The sequence below is a fragment of the Notechis scutatus genome, chromosome 2 (assembly GCF_049901735.1).
Source record: "Notechis scutatus isolate UNSWTSFEM ecotype Mainland chromosome 2, rNotScu1.2, whole genome shotgun sequence".
Taxonomy (NCBI): domain Eukaryota; kingdom Metazoa; phylum Chordata; class Lepidosauria; order Squamata; family Elapidae; genus Notechis; species Notechis scutatus.
This window is the reverse complement of record NC_142010.1, coordinates 167,170,280-167,197,213: the sequence shown is the minus strand read 5'-3', so window position 1 is coordinate 167,197,213 and position 26,934 is coordinate 167,170,280. Positions and strand designations below refer to the sequence as shown.

General features: G+C 38.4%; 1 protein-coding gene across 1 annotated transcript; it reads left to right on the top strand.

Moving 5' to 3' along the window:
• Positions 1-7,204: 7,204 nt before the first annotated feature.
• On the top strand, positions 7,205-26,408 carry LPCAT3 (lysophosphatidylcholine acyltransferase 3). Its single transcript, XM_026686261.2, has 13 exons — positions 7,205-7,452; positions 15,157-15,264; positions 15,380-15,486; positions 15,674-15,767; positions 16,018-16,055; positions 19,091-19,269; positions 19,525-19,633; positions 22,869-22,955; positions 23,696-23,862; positions 24,645-24,792; positions 25,631-25,789; positions 25,886-26,012; positions 26,094-26,408. The coding sequence occupies exons 1-12, from the start codon at positions 7,323-7,325 to the stop codon at positions 26,000-26,002; spliced, it is 1,443 nt and encodes a 480-aa protein (XP_026542046.1). The 5' UTR covers positions 7,205-7,322; the 3' UTR covers positions 26,003-26,012; positions 26,094-26,408.
• Positions 26,409-26,934: the final 526 nt, after the last annotated feature.

Below are 26,934 nucleotides of genomic sequence, written 5' to 3'. Positions count from 1 at the left end.
ATTTACTATGTCTTTCTTGGAAATAAATTTCCATCATGTTTCTCATGGAAGGAAATCCTTTAATAAAGGGAAAATTGGGATAGTGACATGTGGAAATTTTCTGGAAAAGGTATATTTGAGGCAAAGAGAGAGAGGAGGGAGGGATGTGGAAGAGGCTTTGTCTCTCTTTATTACTCCAAAAATATGACCTATCCTGAAAATAAGCCCCAAAATAAGTCCTAGTCTGATTTGGGGGTGGGTGGGCCTAATAAATAAGCCTTACCCCCAAAATAAGCCCTAGTGAAAGGGTTGGGCGTGGCCAGCACAGGACGCAACTGCATGTCCCGTTACAAACACAGGCAGTGATGCCTGAGGTGTGATGGCACTTTCACTTCCCCAGTCACCTTATGGAAGCTTGGCCCCTAATCACAGACCCTCGGATTAGCTGAGCCAGCAAGAGCTGGGACCTGCCTCTTGTTCTGTCTCTCTGGGCACTCTTGCCAGCCCCGTCCCTGCCTGCAATGCCAGACTACCTCGCAGCCAAGGGCCCCTTCTCTTCCGCAGCTCACGTTGTGATTCTGGAACAGGGAGCGACCATGGTTTGTGCACAGTCAGGCCTGGAGCTCGGGTCTTGTTGCAGGCTGCTATTATGAGGCAGAAAGCCGTGCGACGCATTGGGATAGCCTGCTCCCTCTTCTGCCCGGCTGCACCTGCTGTTGCTGGCCTTGCAAGGGCTCTTTGCCCTACTGGCCATGCTGCTCTCAGCCACCCTGCGGCTTCAGCAGGCAGGAGCTCCATGGTGGCGCTGCAGTGGGATGGAGGGTGAGATCACCCCTTCCTCTTCTATCCATCAGCTCCTGCCTGGCACGGGGCAATTTTTGGAGTGCAGAGGAAAGGGCGATCTCTCCTCCCTCCTCCATCTATTTGTCCCACTGCAGAGCTTCCACGGAGCTCCTGACCGCTGAAGTGGTAGCTCACCCAATCCACTTTCCGCCAGGGTGTAGATATACAGTTAGAGTGAATGGGTTCGCTTTGTTCTCATATAAAGAACCCCCCCTCCCCCCATTTTCCTGCCCATCCTCTTTTCCTTGGGGATGATTGATGTGAGCACAAAGCAAACCCATTCGGTCTAACTGCATATCTACATGCTGGCGGAAAGTGGATTGGGTGAGCTACCGCTTTGGTGGGCAGGAGCTCTGTGACAGCCCTGCAGTGGGACAGATGGAAGAGGGAGGGGAGATCACTCCTTCCTCCTTTGTGCCCCAAAAGTTGCCCTGAGCCAGACAGGAGCAGCCCACCAGGGCTGCTGAAAGCAGCATGGCCAGGAGGGGGAAAGCCCCGTGAGGCCAGCAGCAGCAGGCCCAGCAGCTGGGCAGAGGCAGTCCTGACATGCCACACTGCCTTCTGCCTAATCATAGCAGCATTTTGAGCAAGACCTGAGCTTCAGTTTCCCAGCAGCAGCAGGGCCAGCTGGCAAGGAGGCTGGAGGCTGGGGTGTGCCAAGAGCTTGGACTGTTGCAACTGCAGACAAGTAGATGTTGGGAGAGAGGGCGAGGCCAGTGGTAGCACTGCTTCCACTCCTTTCGCCCCCTCTCTTGCCACCTCCTATAGGTTAAAAAAAAATAAGACATCCCAAAAAAAAAAGATCTAGTCCTTATTTTCGAGCCCAAAAGAAGGGAATGGTGTTGTTTTCCCTATCCCCACTTTCCCTTTTGGCATTTTTTTTAAGGAAAGTATTTTCTTTAATGATCCTTTATGCTCTAAAAGGCTTTCATAATAATTGCCTCTCTCACACATTGGTGTAGTTCAAGCTTCTGCAATCTCATTATGCTGAACTGGGAGAATCATGCAATGGAAGGGAGGAGAGGTATTTGCTTGGTGCTCCAATAAATTCTGTGGTACTTTTACCACAGAAAGTCCTTTTTTTTTTTTCCTTTGGAAACTTACCACAATCATACAATCACTCTGATATCAGGATCTTTCACAACACTATTTTTATCCTTCTGGGTTGGCTTTCATTCATGTTTTCTATAAGAGGGAGGCATTTTCCCCCTCAATTTTTTTTTTTTTTTTAGTTTAAGGCTGGCAATTAGGAAGAAAGAGCAAACTGAATACTATGTGGTATGGGATCTATTTTATCAATGGTTAAATAATAAAAATGGAAGTTAGAAACAGGGAAACAAAATAGATATGTTAAAAGAGATAAGTAAATATTATGACTGGTATGTTGAATATTATTATGTTAACATTGTAGAATTAATATGTGGAACAGTACTATGTAAAATATTGTAGAAATTATATTAATGTAACAAAGGATGTTGTAATTGTGATTATTGTTTAACAAATATATTTGTACCCAGACAACACACTGTTCAACTGAAGATAGAACGATTATATTAAAAAAAAAAATTTTATTTAAAAAAATTTTTTTTTGAGAGCCCACAAATTTTTGCCTTTCAACTCACCCCAGGTAGGGACTTGTTCAACTGTCTCACTAGTGTCACAAAGCTCTGTCTGTTTGTTTGTGTGTGTGTGTGTGTGTGTGTGTGTGTGTGTGGTATGTGTAAAAAGAGTTGCCCAGCCTAGGAGAAGAAAAGACATTTCTAATTTATCCATGCCTCTTCAAGATCTCACCACGTCATTTTTGTTTCATACAGAGAACAGTTGCCCATGTGAGTCTTTTGCTGATGACGGTTTGGAAGGGACCTTTGGGAGAGTACAAAGGACATGGATCAATTTGCCAGGTTGGAGGTGGGAAGGACTGACTTTATTTGTTAGAAGCAAAGAAGTGAAAGTTCCTTCTTGACAACCATAGTATAAAAAAAAAATAAGTTAATAAGGGAAGGAGTAATCCTTCCCAATCACTGCACAACAGAACTCTGTGCATGTCCCTGGAAGGGTAATAAGAAGGGTGGGAGGAATGTATATTACATATATAAGCAGAGAAAACCAGGCAAAATCTACATCCCGAAATTGACCAGAAGGGGTTACAAAATTTATTAGACTGAGTTCTCTGATATGAATTTGACTACAGAAAAGAAATTGTGAAGGAGTTTACAAGCCAGTTTAAACCCATGTTCATCCATAAATCATTTTATTGCATCCCTCTAGGTCTGTGTCTTAACATCTTTTCAAAGTTTATTTTGAAACTTTAAACTTTGTTTTTAAAAAATAAATAAATTTGGAATAATGAAATAAAAGTATTACAGGTTTTCAAAAGGCATTTTAGGCATCTGTGCTTCAATTATAGGACTTGCCCATCTATTTTCTTTTCTTGTCTTTGTTAATGTATCTTTCAAAGTTATTTTAAATTGAAGTAGTCAATAGATGGGGTTAAGTAGATAAATAAAGTTACCGGAAAATTGTTCCATGCCAAATATTTGCACTGAAGTTGATAGCAGTTTCAAAACCTGCAGAAAGGCTGATTCCAGAAAATAAAGGATAGAACATTGGCTGTTTCAAACTGGATCATTTTTTTGTTTTTTGTGTTAATCTTGACTCCTGGTGACTGCTTGGACAGGTCCTTGCAGTTTTCTTAGGAATGTTTTTGACAGTGATTTGCCATTGCATGCTTGTAGGGCTGAGAGAGTGTGTCTGGCTCAAGTCACCCAGCTGGATTTGTACCTAAGGCAAGACTGGAACTCTGGCAGTTTACTGCTTATTACATGGACAGTAAAAAAAATAATACAGAGACAAAGGAAGTAGATTCTTTCAAATCTGAATAGTCACTTACTGTCCTTTTAGTGTATCAGTGCAAAGTGATACACTGTAATGCTTGGCATTACAAAATGTGGCAGCTCTCCAAATTTCTGTCCCCGTTTGCACCCAATCTTGCCATGCAACCTTTTTTCCTATAACATTCCCTTCATCTCAAGACTAGACCATGAGTAGACCAGCCTCAAGTAGTCCTTAATTATGCTGTTGTTAAAATATTTTCCTGTTTTTTTTTAGTATCTAAGGACAGCTTTGGAGCAGATAAATCATGTTGGGCTTTATCATTGCTTAACATGGTGAAAAATGTGATGGCTAAATTATTGAGAACAGAGGCAAGATAGGAATCAGCCAGCAGCGGCAAGAGACACGTGGTAGGAATCAGATTGTGTTCACTTATCACAACAGGTTAGAGAAGGATGTAAGCATGTGGATGCTAAAATTGCCTTGACTGGGACAGTTCAAGCACAGTTTCAAGCCTGAAAAATCACCATGTCATATTGAACTACTTGTGCTGTCTCAGAAACGTTGTGCCCAATCAGCAGTGGCAGTGAGGTCTGTCACTTAAAACATCCTCTCGAAGGAGCACCCAATAGGGAGTTTGGGCAAGAGGAAAGAAGCCACAAACCAAAGCCACACTTACACAGTAAACGCAGCAGAGATGGTCTGTGGGTAGTGTACAGGCTGTCTTGCTTGACTCGTTTCTCAAAACAGGGAGCTCAGTTGAACTCAATGAGACCACAGCCTGATCTGATGTTCTGTATTAGAACTTCAGAATGAGAGAATCAACACGCTGGGTTTTCTAGTCATCATTCTAACAGCCTATATGGTGACTCCTCTTTCAGACAAGGCAGTCTCCCCTTCTGCTTCCGTGGATCTTCTCAAGGACACCCAATCATAGATGAGAGGCAGCAAAGTAAGCTCCTCAGTTTTAATACTTTTGGAATCTGCCTCTTACCAGAGCCTATACTTGTAGGGTCCCTTCCTTTCAAGAGCCCTGCAGTATCAGAAAATTCAGGGAAGACAGTTTCCCACAGATTGGGTGGTAGATTCCTACTGCTCTTTCTCTAGCACAGGGGTAGGGAAACTTGGCTCTTTTATCCCTTATGGACTTCAACTCCCAGAATTCCTGAGTGAGCCATAAAAGGTTCCCCATCCCTGGCCTACTGGTTTTTCAGTTGTGGGGGAAATCAATTTTTGACTTCAATGGGACTGTTTAATATACAAATGTAGGACATATAAGACAGTCTATTATATTTATGTATATTAAACAGTCCCATTCAAGTCAAAAATTGATTTCCCCCACAACTGAATAATATAAAGAATATGTAACAAACAAATGTAGGACATATAAAGAATATGTCCTACATTTGTATATTAAACAGTCCCATTCAAGTCAAAAATTGATTTCCCCCACAACTGAAAAACCAGTAGGCCAGGGATGGGGAACCTTTTATGGCTCACTCAGGAATTCTGGGAGTTGAAGTCCATAAGTGATAGAAAAGCCAAGTTTCCCTACCCCTGCCCTAGGAGAACTCATTCTTTCAGGAGACAAACAACTCTCTTCTCCTGCAATAGAGTGGGATTCTGAAAGCTTTTCTTACCTGCAGATCAGGCTTTCGAAAACACTGAACAAACAGCCTGTCCTGCTGCTTCCAGACTGAATTAAATGGGAGGGAAGAGAAAGAAGTTCGTTATACAGGTTGCACTAAGTTATAATGTGAAACATTTGGTTTGGGGTACTATATGAACAGTTGAACACAATAAATGTGTTCAATAAACTATAATTTAAAAAACCCTCATGACTTAATTGGAACCTTTGAATGTGTATCAGTAATAGCTCCTTTGGTGAGGAGGTATTAGCCCAAAATTCAAATACAAAACTAACTGCCTAGAAGTGGGAGGCATACAACACGCCTCTCAAACAACAATTGTCTGTAGTGTTTAAACCTAGCCAACATGGAGATTACTGATATAATTAGGCTTTGCCCATATTCTTCAGCACAAGAGCTCATCCGATGCCAGCAGGGGTAGATGAGGACACTATATTTGTTTGGCCTGGTTGGTTGGACTGTGTGATGCCAGCTTCTACAATAGAAAACTATGACTTGATTAGCAGCTAAATTAAACATAAGTGGCACAGTACTAGAGTGGTAAAATCATGTGTATAAAATCACGTCAGTAGGTTTTCATCTCAAAAAGCCTTTTTCAGGTTGTGAGGATCCCAATTACAGAATATTCATATTGGACTTCTCTCTCTCCCATTTTTCTTGCATCCTAAATCAGTGTCCTTTTACCTCCATTCTTTTTTGTCCAATAATTGGGAGTCTCAAATACGGAATGGGCCCATTGCTCTCATTCCCCCACTTCAAAAGGGCCCAAAACCTCCATGTCATGCAACTCTATCATCTGACTTATTGGCTTCCTACCTGGAGTTCCTACAGAGTTGTTTTGTAATTTTGGCCAACTATCTACAATGTTCTATTATTTATGACAATGCTGTATATTTTTTCTTTTATTTCTTTATCTCTATGTGGCTGTGCAACAGTGCAGAGTAGCATATACAAAAAAAATCCAGAAATAATCAAATTTAATTCCCAAGCCAGTGGTATATAAATTTCATAAAATATGTAATAAAATTATTTTAAAATAATTTAGTATAACTCAATGTTGAATAAGTGCTCTGTTTAATGTGTTTATAAAGAATGCTAAAATATTTTAACAATTAAAAAATAAGTTTTAAATTTGAATTCATTTTTATACTCCATAAAAACATCCAAGAATTTTTAAACTGTCTATTTGGCTAGGAAAATTATTAAATAATCCCCAAAATTGGATCCCTTGCAATTAAAGTACTAGGATATGAGGAAAAATTTATCTGTTCAGTCCTGCCTCCTTAATTAGTTTACACTTTACACTACAATGAAATATATGGGGGGGGACCCCAAGCTCAAATACCCCTATTCAATTTTGCAGAGAGTAACAGGTATTGCATTCATTCCAAGAAAGAACAATGAAATGAGCAATAGATGTTCACGCTGGAAGCCCGGCAAAGTCGTATGCCTCTACTTGAATATTCATGAATAGGCGGGGTCTACTTCACTACTGACAGGTCTAGAACCACGAGAGGAACCTTCGGACCTCCCGCGGGGGGACACGCCCACTCTCTTTAGTCTGCTTCCTTATGTCCGACAGTAACCTCGGCAACACCTCCTCCTCCTGCCCCCCTCCCTTTCTGGCTCTCTCCTGTCTTGGGACAGCCAATGAAAAGCTGAGAACCGCCTCACGCTCTGGACGCCACCCTTCCTTCCCAATAGAAATGGCTTCCCTTAACTCTCAACAAACTAGATGTCCCTTCACGTGTGTGCGTGGGGAGGAGGGGGGGTGTAAAAAAGGTGTGGCTAACCTTTGCCTCAGTTAAGCGTTGAAGTTCTTGCTCCACCCTTCAGCCCCCGTTAGCCAATGGAAGGTGGGAGCCGGGAGTCTTGAAACCAATCGGCGCGACAGGAAAGTCGGCAGGGGCGTGGCTTAGGTGCGGGGGCCGCCGCGGCGGTTCTACTACCGCGGCTGTTAACCGGGTTCGAAAGGGGGTAATAACGGAGTGGGTTCGGTTGGGTGGCCCGGCGGAGAAGATGGCGGAACACCTCGGGAGCACCATCGCCGCCGTGGTGCGGCGCGGGCTCGGCACGAGCCTGGCCGAGATAGCGAAGTCGTTGGGCAGTTCGGAACAGGCACTTCGCCTCATCCTCTCAATCTTTCTGGGTAAGTAAGGGCGAGGAGGAGGGACGAGCGGCGCGGTGCCACGAGGGAGAGGGAGAGAGAGAGAGAGAGAGAGATCGAGCCTGCCCCGGCGCCCCCCTCCCGCTCGGGATACCTAAAAAGCCCCGCGTCGCCTTGCCCTTTCGGGGTCAGATTGAGGCAGGGGTCTCGGGGAGAGGGCGGCTCCTGTGAAACCGGATCCCGGCGGGCTGGGCTGTCCTTCATGCCTGCTCTGACAGATGACCTCCTGTACATACCTTTTTTGCATTTATGGCCGTCCTTATTGCCTTACAGATATCTGGCGTCAACCCCAGGTTGTCATAAATCTCTGGAGCAGCAAACTCTTCCGAATGACAGTCTGCGAAGGAAGGGGTGGCAGGGCACCTGTTTCTCTCAGATGGCTGGGTTGTGCAGGGAACCGGATAAACGAGCAGCCTTGCATGACAAGTTGCACCTTACTGACTCTTTTCCTTTTATATGCCCGCAAGGGGTGTCTGGAAAAAAAAGTGTGGAGAGAGGTTTTTAAAGGGTTAACCACTCTGCTTTTTCCTGTTTATCCTAGCTATTAAAGGGTCAAGGAATTGACTACTTCTCTATGTCTGTGGTAGTCCGCCGGCTGCGATGTCCCATTAAAATTTAGAATAGGGGGGAAAAAACAGTAAAAGAAAAGAGAGCAAAGCTATTTTGCAGGAATGGCAACTTTTTCACTCCCAATTTCTGCTCAGACATTTCTTGAGAATACATGAGCCTTTCTATCTGCCTTTTCCATCAGTAGTTAACAGCTGGCAGTAGAAGCTTGAATGAGGAATTGTTTTTTTTTTCTTAAGAGATGGTTAAATATGTGAAGTGAACATGAATCATTAACTCAAGACTTGGCAAAACTTTAAAATATTATGGCTTTGTAGATGTTGGAGCAATGCATATTTACGTAAAAGATGATGACTGCTTATGTTCTGTTTCAATTTGTTAATCTAAATTGTGAAAATGAACCCTAGGTCTGAGAATCTGAAAATACCTCTGATGTTGAAACATGAGAAGGTGGTAATTATAGTTCCAGATGGAACAACTACTGATATATTGTGTTCTTACAAAACAGGAATTTTACTTCTTATGAATGCTTGCACTAATAAGAAATACAGGTATCACTTGCTTATCTTAATTACCATTCAACCCTACAAGTTATCCTTTTATATGTTTTGTTCTAAGTTGACAACAGCAACTCTTAACCTTTCTGGGCTCAGCGGAAAATTTTCATTTTCTACAGAGAAAGCCATATTATTAATTGCAAACATGATAATGTATTCCAGAGGACATTAAATCACATTGATTCTAAGCTCAGTGATGTGGCATATAAATTTTGTTTCATCACTGAAAGTGTATTCCAGTTAATGTTACCATTCAGTTGATAGATATTATATATAGACATAGATACAGAATACTATGTCTTGATTGATCATCTTCTGCACCTATTGTTTCTACATTCTAGTTCACACGTCCATACACGTGAAAGATCTGTGTAGTACGTAGGAGTGGCTAAGTTACTTTGTAGAAGAGTGTAGGAACTAGGATCATAGTTGAATCCTTTTAAGGAAAGCCTGATTTTTTTTGGTTCATTACTGTGCAGCTGAAAAGCAATGTAACTTTAGAGACCAGATACTGACAAAATCCAGCTCATCTTGCCAATGGAATGCCATCCATTTTAGCTATATAATTCTTTTTTTCCCATTCCTGATAGTCAAGAGTACCCTGAAGAGCAATTTAAGAACCACTTCTATTGATGGTGGAATGCAGTTGTTTATATGTAAGATCTCAGCATCTTACTTCATCTCAAAGTTTCAAAAGCTATTTGGTTTCACCAGTAAGTTGGAACCAGTAGTAATTAACTCTATCTTTTATAGAAATCTTGGCCTTCCCATCCAGGGAGTTCTCTTTCCTATAGTTAAAACTACTTAGTTGTTTCTCTAGCTTCTCTCTCTTGTAATCTCTGCTAATCTCAGAGTAGAATGGCTTTGATTTAATGTACTTCTGCTAGTTTTTGAAGATCAGGTAACATGCTTGGATGTACATCCAAGGATGTACTTGTGGTTACATTCACTGTGTCCATCAACCATTCCAAGGGCTTGTATGTTGAGGAGGTCATTGTTGCAACACCCTCTTCCATACTTCTGTGTGTTCCTGTATCTCAGTGGGTGGTTACTTTAAGACAATACCAAGATGATTGCATTGTAGACCTATGTGTTTGGGAGTATTGCAGATTTGTAGATATTTTCTCATTTCAGGTGTGTTCTTAATTAAGGTTTCCAAGGCGTTGTGTAAGATCTTCAAAACAGCCATGTTTGGAACATGTATTCAGCAGTGTGGCTTGTCAAGATTCCTCAAGTTTACATGGAATAGAAGTTTTTACCTTTTCACATTAGCTTTCACATTGCTTAATTACTTCCCAAATTTCCTCTGGTAGCTTTTAAAGCATTAATTTAATATAAATAAAAGACATATCTGATGTATGTTCTGTTCTATTATTCTACCTATTATGTCAGTTGTCACATAGTGTTAACATTCAGGTTTTGGGAGTTCTTAGCTTATATATATTTTCTTGTTGGAATAGTAATATTGCTGTACCATTTGATGCTGAACTGAAAAAAGTTTACTACATTGCCATCAACTCTTACTGGTGCCATCAGAACTCACTTTTGTTCTGAAATCTGTTCCATATCCTTTTTCTGAGAGAGAGAGAAAACATTCTGTAGTCCAACCTCCAAGTCAGGATCCCACATCATGCAATTCAGTCCTGCCTCCTGTGATTGGCAGCAATATGATTCCTTAAGCATGGTGAAGTTTTCTTTGTAGACACTGGGATAGAAATGTTTGCATGCAAAGCATATGCCCTGTTACTGTTATGTGATTCTTTATAGAATCATCGAATCATCATCTTCATTGGAAGCCCCAAACCTCAGGCAGTCTGAGTAGACTAGATTATAGTAATGTGATGATTTTGCTCTTTTAATGTTAACATTGAACTGTAGCAAAAATAGTATGTTGATTGTTTGCAGTGCTATTTGGAAGTAAGTATAACCTGAAGGGATATGGTGGCAACATTTATTGATAAATAGAAAGCAATAATGAAAGCGCAATGGATAAAATTGTTGCATATTTGGAATCAGAAAAAAGCCATCCTGACTCAATTATTATCTTCCCCTAGCTTTTGTTCATTTGCCCAATAATAATTTATTTGGATGCAGCTTTCATGGAAGGAACTTTCAAACAGTTTGGACCTGTTGCTAATAATTACAAACCTGTTGCTCAATTTCTACAATTGCTTATAGGGCAAAACATCCAAATAAATCAAAGGTATGTAAAACAAAAAGGATAAAAAAAATATGAAAGCGAAATAGCATTAGCATAGATAAGCAGATTTAAATTAGCTGAAAAATAAGAATGTATCTCTAAACACACATGTATTGAACAAATAATACAGCTTAAAATAGATGTCTGAAGAAAACATCCTATATTGGAATATCATAATCCATGGTTTCTGCCTATCAGTTTTGTTGGCAGAGAACTAGGGGAAAAGCATATTGCAAAGTTTTTAATGCACAAAAGTGCATTGGTGGGAACAAAGTATTAACTACATGTATATTCAAGGTGGACTATTATTTTTACATGAGCCTAGACAATATGTAATGTTTTGATTGACAGTCTTACAAAGTTTACAGGTTTCCATTTTAATGCCATTCCACATCAGCAGTTTTTAAAGGAGTCTGTATAATTTTGGATTCTGAAAATCAGCATCTTTCTTTTGAAATTCTTTGCTTCTCTGGTATGTAGACAAAACTTTTGGAGGTATATAAGACAGCATATGTGATGATCTTGCAAAAGATATGAGCATCACGATTCACACCATAATGTACAGAATGGTTGTGTGAACTTGGTCCTTAAAAATACACATTTACCATTAGAATTGCTGATTTATTTGAAAAGGGGCTATGTATTTTCTAAGCCTGGTATTGTTCTGAGAAGCAAAAGAAAGTGGTAAATACACATATGCAAATACATTGCACAGCATGCATTTGTTTTATCCCAGTGCTGCTTTTGGGAATTGCATCTTAGATTTATAATCTTCATAAATGTATTTAAGCCAGAGGTGTAAACAAACAAATGCAAATCACAGGCAATGGATTGCTGTGTTTCTTTTTCTTTCAGTGCTTTTTATCACACATTTCATTTCCTACATACATGTTCCCATGTAATAGAGCTGTTTTAATAATGCTGTGGAAATCTTTGCAGACTGATGAGTTTAACGATTCCCTCAAAAAGCAGTTAAACCTGATATATGGCAGCTTATAAGTAATATGGATTTGAGCCTTTGAAATTATTTGGAAATTTTTTGGGATGAATTCTGCAAAGGCTATATCTCCTAAAATTTCAAAATTAACGACAAATTGAAAGTGTCCTTTTGCAGGATTTTTGTAAGTGAGAAAGATGTTTGCAGTAGTTATATATTTATTAATAGCTGAGCATTAATATAATTATGTATGCATGTCTGTATAAAACGTATATTCAGGAAGCTTGAGATGGGCATCTAGATTTAGGGGGAAAAGAGAGTGAAATCCAGTTTATGATATTGCTTGTGTATTATATGGCAGCTGGGTTACCATATTTCCAGGATGACCTAGTCTAGTGGACAGAAAAACATATTACAGAATGTGGCATGTTTCATTTTAAAAGTTCAGTTTGTGAAACTGCATGTGTAACCTGGCCGAAGACAAAAAGCAGAAGTGAATTGAGGTGGCTTCTTCGCTTGCAGCTCATGCTGCCCTTGAGAAAGATAAAGTATTTTATAAGGACATGTAAAATATTAGTACCCTAGGATAGTATCTGATATTAGCACAATTGAGAAAGTCCAGAAATATTTCACAAGAAGAGTTCTCCACTCCTCTACTCGTTGTAGAATACCTTATGCCACCAGACTTGAAATTCTAGAACTAGAAGACCTTGAATTACGCCGTCTTCGGTCTGATTTAAGCATGGTATATAAAATCATACATTGCAATGTCCTACCTGTCAATGAATACTTCAGCTTCAACCATAACAACACAAGAGCACACAATAGATACAAACTCAAAGTTAACCGCACCAAACTTGATTGCAGGAAATACGACTTCAGCAATAGAGTGGTCAATGTCTGGAATACTCTACCCGACTCTGTAGTTTCTTCCCCAAACCCCAAAAACTTTAACCTTAGACTGTCTACTATTGACCTCACCCCTTTCCTAAGAGGTCTGTAGGGGGCGTGCATAAGCGCACCAACGTGCCTACCGTCCCTGTCCTATTGTTTCTCTTCTTCTTCTTTTATTTTTCTTATATGTACCCATTTCATGTATTCACAACACTTATACTTATTATCTTGTAAACAATTGGCAAATCAAATAAATAAATAAATAAAAATAAATAGATTTTATATAATATTTTATATCCCATTATAAAACAGGAAAATCTTGTGATTAGAGAGACAAAATAACTGTCTTAATTGGGGACTATGTCTACTAAAGAAGTAATTCAGGAAATCCTTTTACAGTTCCAATAGAAACTTTCCTGTGGCTACTTTAGAGTGAAATTTAAATTTATGCTACTTATTTTGAAACAGGAGCTTGGGCTATATTTGCTGAGATACATTGCAACTCTATAAAGCTCTAGTTATCACATCAGTATAGAAGGCAGGAAAGAAAGTAAGGGGTTATACTTGTACTTATCATTAGAGGGTCAAAGCAAACTTTACTAACTTTTTCCTGAGTTCTGTTCCTCTTAATATTTGAAGTCACTCATAATGTTTGAATGATTATTTTCCCTGTTTTTAATAATCAGTTTAGGGAGATTTGGATACATAAAGCTTATTCTTTTCTATTTGGTTTACTATACATTTTCTGTTTGTCTCTAGTATAACCTCTGCAGATATTTTTCTTGTTATCTGTCAGGCTTACTGTCCTGTCTGAGTTTTAGGTTTTCTTAAGGTTCTCAGGGGTTAAAATCACAGGGAAGACAAGGGATATTTTACCCAAGAGATGTATGTTCATGAGAAAAAGAGAGAAAAAGAGAAATGGCTTGTTTTTTAAAAATGTATTATTTAACCTGAATTTTTAAACTTTCTTGGTTTTTTTGCCTGATTATGGTAGAGTAATGGTTTTAATTCATTCATTGCAGTGTTGTACACTTAATGGTAGTTCCCTGTTCACTAGGATTTCTTGCTAATGGAAAGGACTGTTAACACCTACAAAGTATAGTTTTGTATAAAAATCATTTTGTGTGTGTTAGGAGCAGCAATTTGATGTCCCTATTCTTTATATAGAAAGGAATCTTGATTAAGTAATATTATACCTATCTTAAGTACAAAAAAATGTCACAACAGTGAGCAAGTTTTTAGGTCAAGAATTATTTTACTAGCTAAATAATAGATGAAGCAAGGTGCAGAGAACAAAAAAATGGCTGGATGTTGAAACCATGGGTCTGAATCAATTGGTCCTGACTTAAGGATGATATAGGAGAGGATATGTCTTTATTACAGGTTTTGTTTTATTTTAGAGTCCTCTAAATGTGCTGGACTACAGTTCCAATCATCCTCAGCCACCATAAGGAAGACTGGTTACAGATGAAGGAAATTGTAGACCAACACATCTGGAGAATATTATGTTTGTGAAGGCTGCTTTTCCGAGTACCATATAGATTTCAACTTTTACTTTTGGTTATTGAGATGCAAACACTTAAATTGGGTGATTGGCAGTTTTTGAAAATGTAACATTTACAGGTTCCTTCCTTATTAGAAATTCACAGCTTTAATAACTGAATATTTTTCCAACTGTAAAAAAGGAAAAAATATGTATCTAGTGGTGTTACAAAGCTTCTGTACTTGCCTCTATTTCAATGAAAAATTTACAACCAAAAACATTGTTTCCAATTTTATACTATAACTTTATATCTTGGAGTAGAACTGCTGCCATTATAAATACAGGGGCAGGGGTCAGTCAGAAAGGACTCAGATGCCCATACACTCAAAGAATGAGGAATAAAGAGGGTAAACTTGAAATCTATACATGAGGGCAGGTACATTGTTGCCATTACTGAAGCTCTGGGGGATGAAACCCAGGCCTGGAATATACTACTAGAATGATTTAAATTGTTAAAAAAAAAAACCATAACAAGAAGAGGTTGGACAACCATTTGTCCAGAATGGTATAGGTCTCCTGCTCAAGCTTGGGTTGGATTAGAAGACTTCTAACGTTCTGTCCAACCCTGTTATTCTATGTTCTATGACTCATATTATGTTCATTTAAGATCTCACCGGTCTCTCTTCCATAAATGGATCTTAGCTGCACTTTAGCACCCTCTGTTGCTTCTTCTGACTCTTATTTCTGAAAACTGATAACAGAGTTGTAAACCATACTGATAAACATGATGATAAACACTTGAATGGTTTATTGAATTAGCCCCTCTCATATTTTTTTAATCTCAATGGTCTTTCTAAAAATATAATCCCCAAATTTTGTAAAGTCAGTTTACTCATTTTACAGCCTTCTATTCCCCTAAAACTATCGCTGTTGGCTAACAAAAAGTGGTCTATGTCTTGGACAGAAGATCAGAAAATAAGAATATGTATAATTTAATTTTGTGAAACACAGATGCACTGTATCGATTTCACTTGTTTTCTCTCTTTAGGATACCCCTTTGCCTTGTTCCAACGCTACTTCCTTTTCCAGAAAAGTGACTACCTCATCCACATCTATAATACAGTAATGGGACTTTCACTTGCCTACTTCAACTTTGGTAAGAGAGCTAGAAGAAGAGTATCCTACTAGTGGGCACTGGGAAGGTCACTGGGAGGGTGTGCCGTGCTGCTTGTCTGTAAGGTGTTTGTAATCACTTCTATTTATTTTCTTAGGGCCACAATTCTGTCACTCTCTCATATGTGTCTTCGTACAGTTTCTCATCTTGAGGCTCATGGGTCGCACAGTCACTGCCATTGCCACTACCTTCTGCTTTCAGATGGTAAACATTTATTTATTTAAATTTACTAGCCACCCAACTCCAATGAACATACTTCCTCCCTTCATGCTTTTCTATGGAATTCTGATTTTGTCTGGGTCTTATGGGTTCAGCAAGTACCGTGAGGAAATTTCAGGCAAGAAAAATAGAATCTATGCAATAGCATGTGATTTTAGCTAATGTTTTTCAGACGTATTTGATGGCTGGCTATTATTTCACGGCCACAGAGCACTATGACATCAAATGGACCATGCCACATTGTGTCTTGACTCTAAAGATGATTGGTAAGTAATTTCATTCCATGCAGTTCCTGACCTATGCAGTTCCATTTGGTCCCTTTAGATTTCATCTTGTGGTTTAAATTTATTGTCTTGGAGATCCCAGAGTTCTTGTATCTGTAAAAACCATAATTGACAAACTCACACCCAGATGTTTCTTAGCTGAGCTGAGACTAGATCCGTATCAGTTCTATATTGGTGCCCCCAAAGTGTTCAATAGGCATATTTTTTGTTTGATCATGTATATTTTTTGTAGGTTTGGTTATTGATTACTATGAAGGCAGGAAGGAAGAGGTGAGTAGTACCAGTTTTTTTCCCTCCATTATTCTTTCATCATGAATTGGAATCATAAGAAAAATCAAAAACAATTATTTGACTCATACCAGATCACCTGTGATTGTAAAAACATCCCCAGAATATTCTTTATGGGATAGAAATCATCATACATTTAGACTGAGACTTCAAAATGAAATGTAGATACTTAGTGGAAATCCACAATGAAGGAGAAAGAGATCTTGCAGTAATTGAAGTCCAGATAGCTGTCAAGCTGGTAAGCAGGGTTAAGTCTCTTTAGATACAAATGGAGGGTCTAAAATTATGTGTTTATTAAGAGAATAAAACTTACAGACAATTGTTTTTATTGGACCATCTTCCAAAAAGACTCAAGCAGAAAGGAATATTCCTGCATCTCATAGATCTTACACAGTGGCACCCTCACTCCTTCATTTAAACAGCGCAAACTTTCTTTGTCCCAAACATTTCTTTTTGCTTCCATTAAAATATGCATGAAAGATTAAAGCAAAAAAAAATGGCATCATTGACCAGTTAGAAAAATAATTGTAGTCCATTTAGATGAAAATTTACAAATAAGACCAAGGAGCCCCTTTATGGAACATTAGTGTTGGTTCACCAGATTTGGTTCACCAACTCTTCTGCATTAAAGACAATAGTATTACTACTGACTTTTTAAAAAATCAAAGTGAAAGCTTCCAAGGTAGAGGCTAACAACATTTATTTGAATAGTTATAAGCATTCGATGCATTAAACTAAAAGTAAAGAAAGGATGAGATTTTTGTGTGCATGTGTGGCTAAAAATGTTATTGTAGGACATTCATTCCTGGGTGGAAGTGAATGATCCCACAGGCCAGAGGTGGTATTCAGCAGATTCTAACCAGTTCTGGAGAACCGGTAGCGGAAATTTTGAGTAGTTCGGAGAACCGGCAAATCCCACCTCTGACTGGAGATACTACAGCATCCTTCCCCAACCACACCCACCAAGCCATGCCCGGTAGAAACTGGTAGTAAAAATTTTTTGAATCCCACCACTGCCACAAGCGTGCAATTTGGATGTTTCTCAGAGTAAGTAGAGTTATTTAAAATATAGCAAAGGTTCTTCATGGGAATGTTGGAAGCAAACATATTAAAATAAAGTCTCCGTATTTTAAAAATTATTATTTTATTTGTTTACTAGCCTATTTTGCTGCTTCACTCAAGCTAACTGTACTGTCTGAATACAAATTCCAGCAGCTAAATTTCCCGTTTGATCCCATTCTATGCAATACACTCAGAGTTAAATGGGCAGTCTCTGAAGTCCTAAATTTGAGGATAATGGAATTGTTGCTAATTCTGTCAAAACCAAATTAGACAGTCATGCTGTACTAACAGACATCAAATTCTATCAAAATAGGAAAATCACCAATACTTGAGACTACAGGTCAAGTAGTCCTCGACTTAATGGCCATTTGAAGTTACAATGCCATTGAAAAAGTGACCAATAACCATTTTCCCCACTTACGGCTATTGTAGCCTCGCCATGTTCATGTGATCAAAATTCAGGTGCTTTGCAGCTGACTCATAGTTAGCTGCCAGGTTGTAGTGTCCTGGATTCATGTGTTTTTGCAACTTTCTGACAAGCAAAGTCAATAAGGAAGCCAGATTCACTTAACAACTATGTTACTAATTTAACATCTGCTGTGATTCACTTAACTGTGGCAAGAAAGATTGTAAAATGGGGCAAAACTCACTTAACAACAAAGCATTGTGGTCATAAATCAAGGATCGCCTGCATGTTGCTTCAGAGCGATGGAAGTGGGCTTCCTCCAAATGTTGATCTTGAGAAACCAAAAACCTGAAATAGAAAACTCAGTGTTCAATCTAATGCTTTTTTTCTCCCTTTTCTGATTTTAACTGTTTAGCCTTGTTACATGTTTTTATAGACCCAAGATTTTACAATTGTTCTTTAAATGACTGTTGGCTTGGTGAGGGTATTGCAGTTTGGATTTTTTATTTTGAATATTTTACAATGCTTAGATTAATTTTCTCTCGGCTTCTCTACAAGTCTCCTGATAAAGACTACAAATAGCTGGCTTAAGAACGTAATGTAGAAAATTTGTGTGAGTTCTGTCTGCTGACATCCATAGGTTACTGGCAGTTTGACAATGGAAGAGTATCTTGTTTGTATAGGGCCGTGATGGGGAACCTATGGCACACGTGCCAGAAGTGGCATGCAGAGCCATCTCTCCGGACACGCCAGCCGTTGCCCATTGCTCTTTCAGGTTCTGGCATGTGCATGTGTGCTTGCCAGCTGGTCTTCGTGTGTGCATGCATTCCAGAAACCAGAAGACCGGGTGGCTGGCACCCACGTGCGTGTCGGAAACTGGAGGCTCAGCTCTTCCAGTTTCTGGTGCTCCCCCGTACATGCATGCTCCTGTTTTGGCACTTGGTGCCAAAAAGGTTCACCAACACTGGTTGAGGGAGTGGAGTTTTTTTTTTTACTCATTTGGAACATATGGCTTGTTTAATTGTTACAAGCACAGGGCTTGAAAAGGGATATTGGTAACCTTCCCAAATGCTGCAACCTTCAGCTTATCATGGGTTCTGCTGTGGTTGTCTCCACCTCTGGTATCTGTTGCTGCACTACCAAAGAATAAACTGATAAAACTCTGTAATTGGCAAGCACTTGAAATGCTTATAGCATTAAGGATGTAACAGGAAAGGAAATATTTTTTTCACTTATTTTTAATCTTACAACCATATATTTGTACAATTTGTTCTACTGTACACTATTTATGCAGCAATATTCTTTTTCTTTATATATATTACACTTCTCTTTAAAAGAGGACTTGAAGCAGCTTACAATAACATTCAGAATGATTCAAGAATCCCCCCCTCCCACCTAACACAGTTTTTATTTATGCCAAGCAGTTGAAATTCTGAACTCTGAGTGAAGCCTAGGTATAGAAGAGCAGGTTCTTTTGACATTCAAAACCTTATAGGAAAGGGTTTCACTTAGGAGTACTAATGTTAGTGTTTTTCTTATTATGGTGCAGGAATCCCTAGCCCCTGATCAAAAAGAGTTTGCTGTCCGGGGAGTTCCTACTTTGCTTGAGGTCTCTGGCTTCACCTATTTCTATGGTGCCTTCATGGTGGGCCCTCAGTTCTCCATGACACGATATCAGAAATTGGTGAAAGGTGAGCTGACTGATGTCCCAGGCCAAAGACCCAACAGGTAATCTTCCATGGGGAAGCTTCTGCAAACCAACTGCCAAAGTCTTTCTTGTTAAGGATACATCTTATGCAGCTCCCAAACTAGCCCAGCATTGTTGATGCATTGGGAGCCATTTGGGGATTCTCACTTCTTAAGGAATAATCTTTTAGTTGTGAAATACTGGTGTTATATGAGCCATTTCAACCAAACCACATATTCCCTTTGTTTTGAAATATAATACTAGAGGGAGTCTGGATTTTCTGACATTTGTTACAGCTTTGTTCCTGCTCTTAAACGTCTACTTCTGGGAACTTTCTTCATGATAATCTACACTGTGGCATCTCCTTATATTGATGAGGAATATCTTACCTCTGATGATTATATGGTACGTAGTGCTTAAAGGCTTCTATAACTTCATATTAAGGAGAATAAAATAAAAAAAAATAGTGTTTGGCTATTGGATAACAGTTTAGCTCACATGACACTTTATAATGATTATCTCTTGAATAACAGCCTGTAGCTCTGTGATCTACTGTTTTTCAATTTTGTGTCCTTCAGATGTGCTGAATTTTAATTCCCAGAATTTCAGACCAACATAAGATTTGAAATGCAACCAATCTAGAGGGCATTAGATTGAACAGCTTGCTTTTAGTCATCTGCTAGTACAAATGAAACAGTATTCTTTGTTTCTAAAACTGTACCACTATTTTTCCCCACTATTTGCTTTTTTAAAAAAACAAAAAAAACAAGTTTTATTGATTTTTTGAAGACAAACAAAACATAGAACATAAAAGTACAAAACCTCCTTTCTAAAAATTACTTATAAGTTTTAACAAGGCGAATAAAACATTATTTTTAAGGCATAGTTCCACATTATCACATTTCCATTTAAGCACATATATATCTTTTCCAAGTTTCTCATTGTTTCTCCCTTCACTTTTATTCAATTATATTTCTTTCTATCAAGGTTTTATTAATTCTCAATCAAACATAAACACACAGAATACAAAACATAAAACAAGACATAAAAAGATAAAACCTCCTTAATTATCCTTTATACATGTCTTTTCCAAATTTCTTTCCCTTTAGTTTTATTCCTCCAAGCTTTTATTAATTCACAATCAAACATAGCTAACCAAAACATAAAACTTCTTTTGAAAAGTGGCTTAGCCCCGGGTTACACCTTTTTTTTTTTACAGACCTAAATCAAATTCATGCTCACCTTATATACCATTCATATCTTATTAACCATTCTATATTTTCTATATAATTTCTCCCTTCTTTTTACTCTCTTAATTATATTTTATTTATTTCATCTTATTTCAAAATCATTATACTTGTATCTTTTGTCCGTTCTTTTCCAATCATCTATTTATCTCTTCTCTTTAGCAAAGAATTTCCCCTGTAATCACTTTTAAAGTGTGACGCCTTTCTATCTTTCCCCTAAAGTAACACTTAAAATAGTACATAATTTCCATCCTGATTCTGCTTAGTACATTCTACATGTTGCATTTTAAAATAAAAGAATAATAAACTTATAATATAGTTAAGTATATAATTTCCATTCTAGTTCTAATTCTAATTAATACATTATTTTAAAATAAGAAAATGAAATAATAAATTTATAATAACATTAAGACAATAACGAATTAAATTATAACTAAGCATTAATCATTTTATACATTCTCGTTATTATATTTTATTATTGAGATCTATCATTATTAAACATTTTAATATTTTAATATTTTATTAAATCTTATAATATTCCACTAGACTATTTCAAATGCAAATACTACAATACTATCTTATGTACTCTTGCTGAATCTTTCTTTAATTATAAACTATCCTTTATCCTTTATCTCTAAAAAAAATCTGCTTCTCCAGTCTGGTCTTTTTGCCCCCCCCACCCTCCTAACCTCCACCTTTTTAGCTTCCCCTCTCTGTTGTAATTCTCTTTTCAATTGCTTTCTAACATTGTACCTTTTTTTCACCTTATTTTTCTTTTTCTTGGTTGTTTTATTAAATCTTAAATTCCCATTTTTCCTTCCTCTCTTCCTATTTTCTTTCTTAATCAAACTTTTTTGTCCATTAAAAATGGCTTCTTCCTTTTCTTCTTCTTCTTCTCCTTCTCCTTCTTCCTCAAGTATTTGCTGGTACATAGAAACCGCCATTTCTAAAAAGTGGAAGACAGCTCCCAAAGAATCCTTGCCATTTTGTTCTCTTTCTTTTAATTTTTCATATTCCATTTTTAGTTCATCCACAGATGGTGCCATTGTAAATTTTTAAGAACAACCCAGATGTTTTTGATCTTAAAGTAATTTCCAAAAGTCAAAGTTATCAAACAATCCAAACAGACAGAAATTATTTCCTCTTCTTCTCTTTGCAGTTTTTCCTCCTGGGGCAAAATCCCAAATATATTTTAAAGCCGTATTACAGTTAGTTGCTGATCTTATAATCTTCAAGGGGTCTCCTCCAACAAATTTTTAAAGATTTTTTTTGGTCCTCTCCTTCCCACTTATAACAAAGAGCTTATTTTTACCTTAAAGAAGCAGGTTTTTCTGTGCTCATTTGCTTTCTCCGTAAGGAAGGGGAGTGAACTTTCCTTCAGCACTTTCGCCACTGTAGCAAATTCTTTTGGAAACAAATGTATCAATCCGAAAGTCAAGTTTCCAGGGTATTTTAAAAGTAACTTAATGTCCCGGTTCAGCCAAGAAAACTTCTCCTTCTGGTTCTTCCTCCTGCACAATCTTATCCGGTTGAAGATTCCTTTGTGGCTGCCATTTCTGACAGCCACTCCACCCCCTCAGGAAAAAGGAGTCTAGCCGGCTGGGGAAGGGGGGTGCGATATTCCCAGACCCCTGCCCGGATCTCCTCTGTCTTCCGCTGCCCCTTTGGGGTAGCGACAACCCCCAAATCCAGTTGGATCGGGGGTGCCTCAGCGGCGAGCGCAGCAGGGACCCGCAGAGAAGCGGATTCCTGCCACCGCCGAAGCCTTACAACCGGAAGTTCCCCACTATTTGCTTTTATTCACACGCGCGCACACACACACATACATTCCGTCCTGTTTTGAAAGTTCAACTTTTTATAAGTAATATATTGAGTAGTATCTTTTGAAGGAAAGCAGTGCACACGTATCACTAATATCTACAATAAAGCCACTTCATGATTTGCCAGAGTCAAATTTTCAGATTTACACATCCTAACAATTTCTTAATAGTTCACATTTTGCCTGCCATGGCTTTATTGTATGCTATGGTAATACTGTTCCAAAATTTGAGACCAGGAAAGCTATTTCTGAAAGTGCCCTATTTAAGGTTCTGAGGTTGGGCTTATTTTTATCTAAGATGAACTCTGTGATTAAATATTGGACTAATAAAAATATATTTGCTCCTTCTGGCATTTAAGTGAGGGCATTTTTTAAAATTTACTGTGTGATTTTATTTTGATATTTCAAAATGTCTCTAAATATAAAATACATTTATGATTGGTTTACGTTGTTGAAGTACACTTTTATATTATAATCTTGGAAAATTAAAATGGTTAGTACTAGGAATTTATACAAAAAACTTTTTTGCCTTCTGACACTAATCTTATTTTACAAATGTGTTCTTATAATGCAGAAACAGTCCTTCTGGTTTCGTTGCTTTTATATATTGATCTGGGGCAAGTTAATGCTTTACAAGTACGTTACCTGTTGGCTAGTGACGGTAAGCCTGGAAGTTAGCCAATTTATTTCTTTTCTTAATTTGGGGCCACCTTTATTTTGAAAAAGACCAGCCCAGCTATTAAAACAATAATATATATACTGAATAGAAAAATCAATAAAAACAAGTAACCACAAAACAGATCTGTTAATTTTCAAAGGCCCTCGCAAGAGAGAGGCATCTTTACAGAGAGTGAGTGAAGGGCAAACACAGTTCTCAAGTGATATTTAGGCCTCTATTACTTGGGCAGCCGAAGCAGTTCTAGCTAATTTAACCTATTCAGAAGTTTAAAAAAAATAACATAAATCCTTTAAACTGTACCCAGAAAGCAGTTTGAATTTAGTGCAGATCTAGTACCAGTTTACATCATTCAGGCACTTTTCAAGATTACTTCCACATAGAATCTATTATAATAGTTCAAGCTGTGGGGAAAAGTAGCTAAAGAATCATTGTAGCTGGTAGGTTTCCTTGAATTGTTCAAATCTATGCTCCTCACCACAGCTGCCACAGGTGGATGCAGACCAAGCTAGAGATCTCTTCTTTCAGGGAGATAGGCTGGGTCTCATCTCTAGCTTACTTCACTACTAATTAACACTGGACTTAATTTTAGCTTGTCATTCTTCATCTAGCCCGTTATCGTGTCTAGCCACTAATCCAGAACATTGAATATATTTTCTAATTAGGTTAGATAGAATAATATCTAATTGGCATAACTTAATAATCCTATGTTATTTTCATTCCAGGAAGGAGTTTGCATCCTAACTGGGCTAGGCTACAGTGGAAGGGATGAAAAGGGATTACCACTGTGGGATGCTTGTGCCAACATGAAAATCTGGATGTTTGAGACAACCCCTTATTTCACAGGAACCATTGCCTCCTTCAATACGAACACCAACAACTGGTTAGCCCGGTGAGCATAACTTGGCTGTTTTCTGCAGAACAGTTTGAGTCAGCTGGAGAGCAAGAATGGAATAGGGCTGGCTTGGGGGTGGGATTGAGTTTGGGGAAATAAGGTGATTTTTGTGTGCAAGGCCCAAGTGAACAATTTGCAGCATTTTTCCCAGAGCATTTTTGACCACTACTACAGAAAATCAGCTGTAGGTCTCCCAGGGAGTTTGAGCAACATAATGCACAAAAACAGAAAATTCCCAAACTCACTCAGTCATATGATATGACTCTGCCCTTTTGCATCATTGCCCAACCCATTGCAGTTTGTAGTCCTCTAAAAAATGTTAAGCCTCCCAAGATTGCTGTTTGGCTCAAAAAGCGGAGGATATACAGCTGGAGGCTTAGAAAATTGGGCTACTCAATGCCTAAAACGGAAGTAAGAATTATTGTTCCATGATGAAAGAAACACAGCTATAGTCTCCTCACACTTCCGCCAAAGAGAGAGATTTATTGTAGGAATTATTTTGACTTAAGAGCAAGGAGCTATTCAGAGCACTCAAACAGTATCCCTGATTTCTGGTATTCCCACTGAGGACCTTTTATATTTGGAAGTTTTAGTAAACCTCTCGTATACTCACACCATTCAAAGTAGAGCCTGCTAAATTTTAATATTTATTTTGAACAACCCGAAGTTAAAGAATAAAATGTTGGCAGTTTCTTGGATGTCTTTGTTAAGTGTTTTATTTCTGAAGAAACAGAATAATGTTGACGCTTGCCCTGACAATATTATATTTCCATTCCTAGCTATATATACAAACGGCTGAAATTCCTGGGAAACAAGTTACTATCACAAGCTTTATCTTTGCTTTTCCTGGCTGTCTGGCATGGGCTACACTGTGGGTATCTAGTTTGCTTCCAAATGGAGTTCCTGATTGTCGCTGTGGAGAGGCAGGTGAGGACCTTTTAGAGTTGTCTTAGATAATATTTAATATCTGGATCCACTTTAAAAAAAAAACGTCAGGTGAGTGCATTATAGATTGACAAAATTGTACTGAGGCATCCATGGGCACGAGGAAGAACAGGCAGCCAGACGGATAAAACCTGTGGTGTGTTTGTAAGCCCTGCTTGTTTTCCACATGCAGCATCGTACTTATGCTCAGGGGGAATGGAACCTGCAGTGTGACGCTGCTTTCATTCCAGTGAAAGGAGCAAGGTCAGAAGCCCATAAAGCTGCACTTGGTTCATTCAAGAGTTCATTCAATTAGGTTGTTTCAGAGTACATTTTAGCACGTGGATGAATCCAGTAATTATTACAATATGCAAGGACTCTTTAAGTACTGGAAGTTGCTTTTGAGTTTCCTCAGTGGCATTTTTATGCTAAGTTGTTAAGTTGAACTCTTCTTAAGAGAATGAAATAAAATGTTAAGTCTGTGCATTTCAGTGCGTGGAAGACATTAGTAAACCTAAATCCATTCAGGAAAAGAAATAAAGAAATGCAGATTACATTCTTTGAAGTGGTTGACAGCTGCTACACATAGGCTTAGGGAAACAGTCTCTTGATGAACCCAGGACAATTTCAAGATGAGCAGTTCGAGGCTGATTGGCAACTTGTGGTAATTTATTGAAATACCAAACGATTGTTGAAGCAACTGCTCCAGTGATATGGGAATAAGCTCACTGAAGAGATTTTTCTGGGAGGAAGGAAAGTAAAAAATGGGTAAGCAGCACAGAGCCATGTTTTGTTTGTTCATCTGTAAGCTTAAAGCTTATTATGTTTTTTGTAATTACAGGCTATTAAACTGGTAAACGACAGTCCATTTCTGTCTGCCTTGGCTTCAAACATCATCTTGAGGCCCTTTTTCTACTTGATTCAGCAAATTATTCACTGGATGTTCATGGGATATTCTCTAGTACCATTCTGCCTCTTTAGCTTGGAAAAGTGGATTAAGGTACTAAGAGTCAGATTGTCTAGAAGAGGGCATTTCCCCTCTATTTACTGGCTGGAGAAAGACACAGCACACTGACTTCCTCATCCTTTTTTGCAGGTGTACATGTCTATTTATTTCGCAGGCCATGTGTTGTTCTTTACATTGCTGTTTACATTGCCTTATTTCCGAAAAATATTTGTGCCACGAAAAGAAAAGTTAAAGAAAGATGAGTAACGGCCAAAAGGTGAGAGAACTATTCCTGACTAATCGCTAGCATAGTGGCCTTGGATGACACCTAGTTGACTTATTTTGCTTTTCCTTTCAGATTGTACCGTGTGTGCATTTATTACAGGATGGTTGAAGCATCACCTGCCAAATTTGCTGTGGACAAACTGTATTACAGTGACTGGGGTTGAAAGAGCACAGGGGTCAAGACCCCAAACTGAGGGGAACAGGCTGCAAAGCTCTTTACCCTTTCTACAGGTTGCCTTATCTCAACTTCTCCCCAGACACTTCCACCTCTGCAGTGTCAGATGATTGTAAAGCACTTGATCCAGCTGCCATCTAGGAATGGAGCACCTGCCTGACTTTTTTTACTTTCCAATGCCACTAGATAAAATTGGTCCAAGCTGGTTTTTCATTATTGCTTGAGCTGCTTCTTTTCACCAGATTTTGGAACTGGTACTGTTTTTTCTATTCTTACTGGTGTTATTTGTAGCTTATGGTAAAAATGAGGAACGTAGTTAAAGATGGTATTCTGATTTATCAGAGATTGACCTTGTCTTCCTGGATGCACATGAAGGTTGCCCACTTTATCTTCACACCTTGTTCTTGTGCCTTTAACGAAGTGCACCACAGCAACCGAGTACACTTCTCTTTTTGTACAGATGATTGCTTATGTACAATACCAATCTTAGTACAGTTTCAGCAGTGGTGAGTACACTTTAGCCAAAATGTTTGCTCTAATAATTTTATTTCTCTTGATTGCTTGGAGCAGATAGTCACAGGCATCTTCAGGAGGGCAAATGACAAAATAGTATGCATAAATTGGCATCGCTGGGACTAAGTGAGACTATCTCTGGAAACAGTAATGGGATTGCTGTTATTCAGTGGTCTCTAGCTTACAAAGCTGGTTATTCAACTAATTTGCTATATAGTTCATGGGA

Excerpts from the sequence above, each read along its gene's own strand:
- LPCAT3 (XM_026686261.2), top strand. The coding sequence starts at position 7,323 with ATGGCGGAACACCTCGGGAGCACCATCGCCGCCGTGGTGCGGCGCGGG. Across the intron at positions 19,634-22,868 it reads TTACCTCTGATGATTATATG|AAACAGTCCTTCTGGTTTCG; the intron begins GTACGTAGTGCT and ends CTTATAATGCAG. Across the intron at positions 23,863-24,644 it reads ACCAACAACTGGTTAGCCCG|CTATATATACAAACGGCTGA; the intron begins GTGAGCATAACT and ends TTCCATTCCTAG.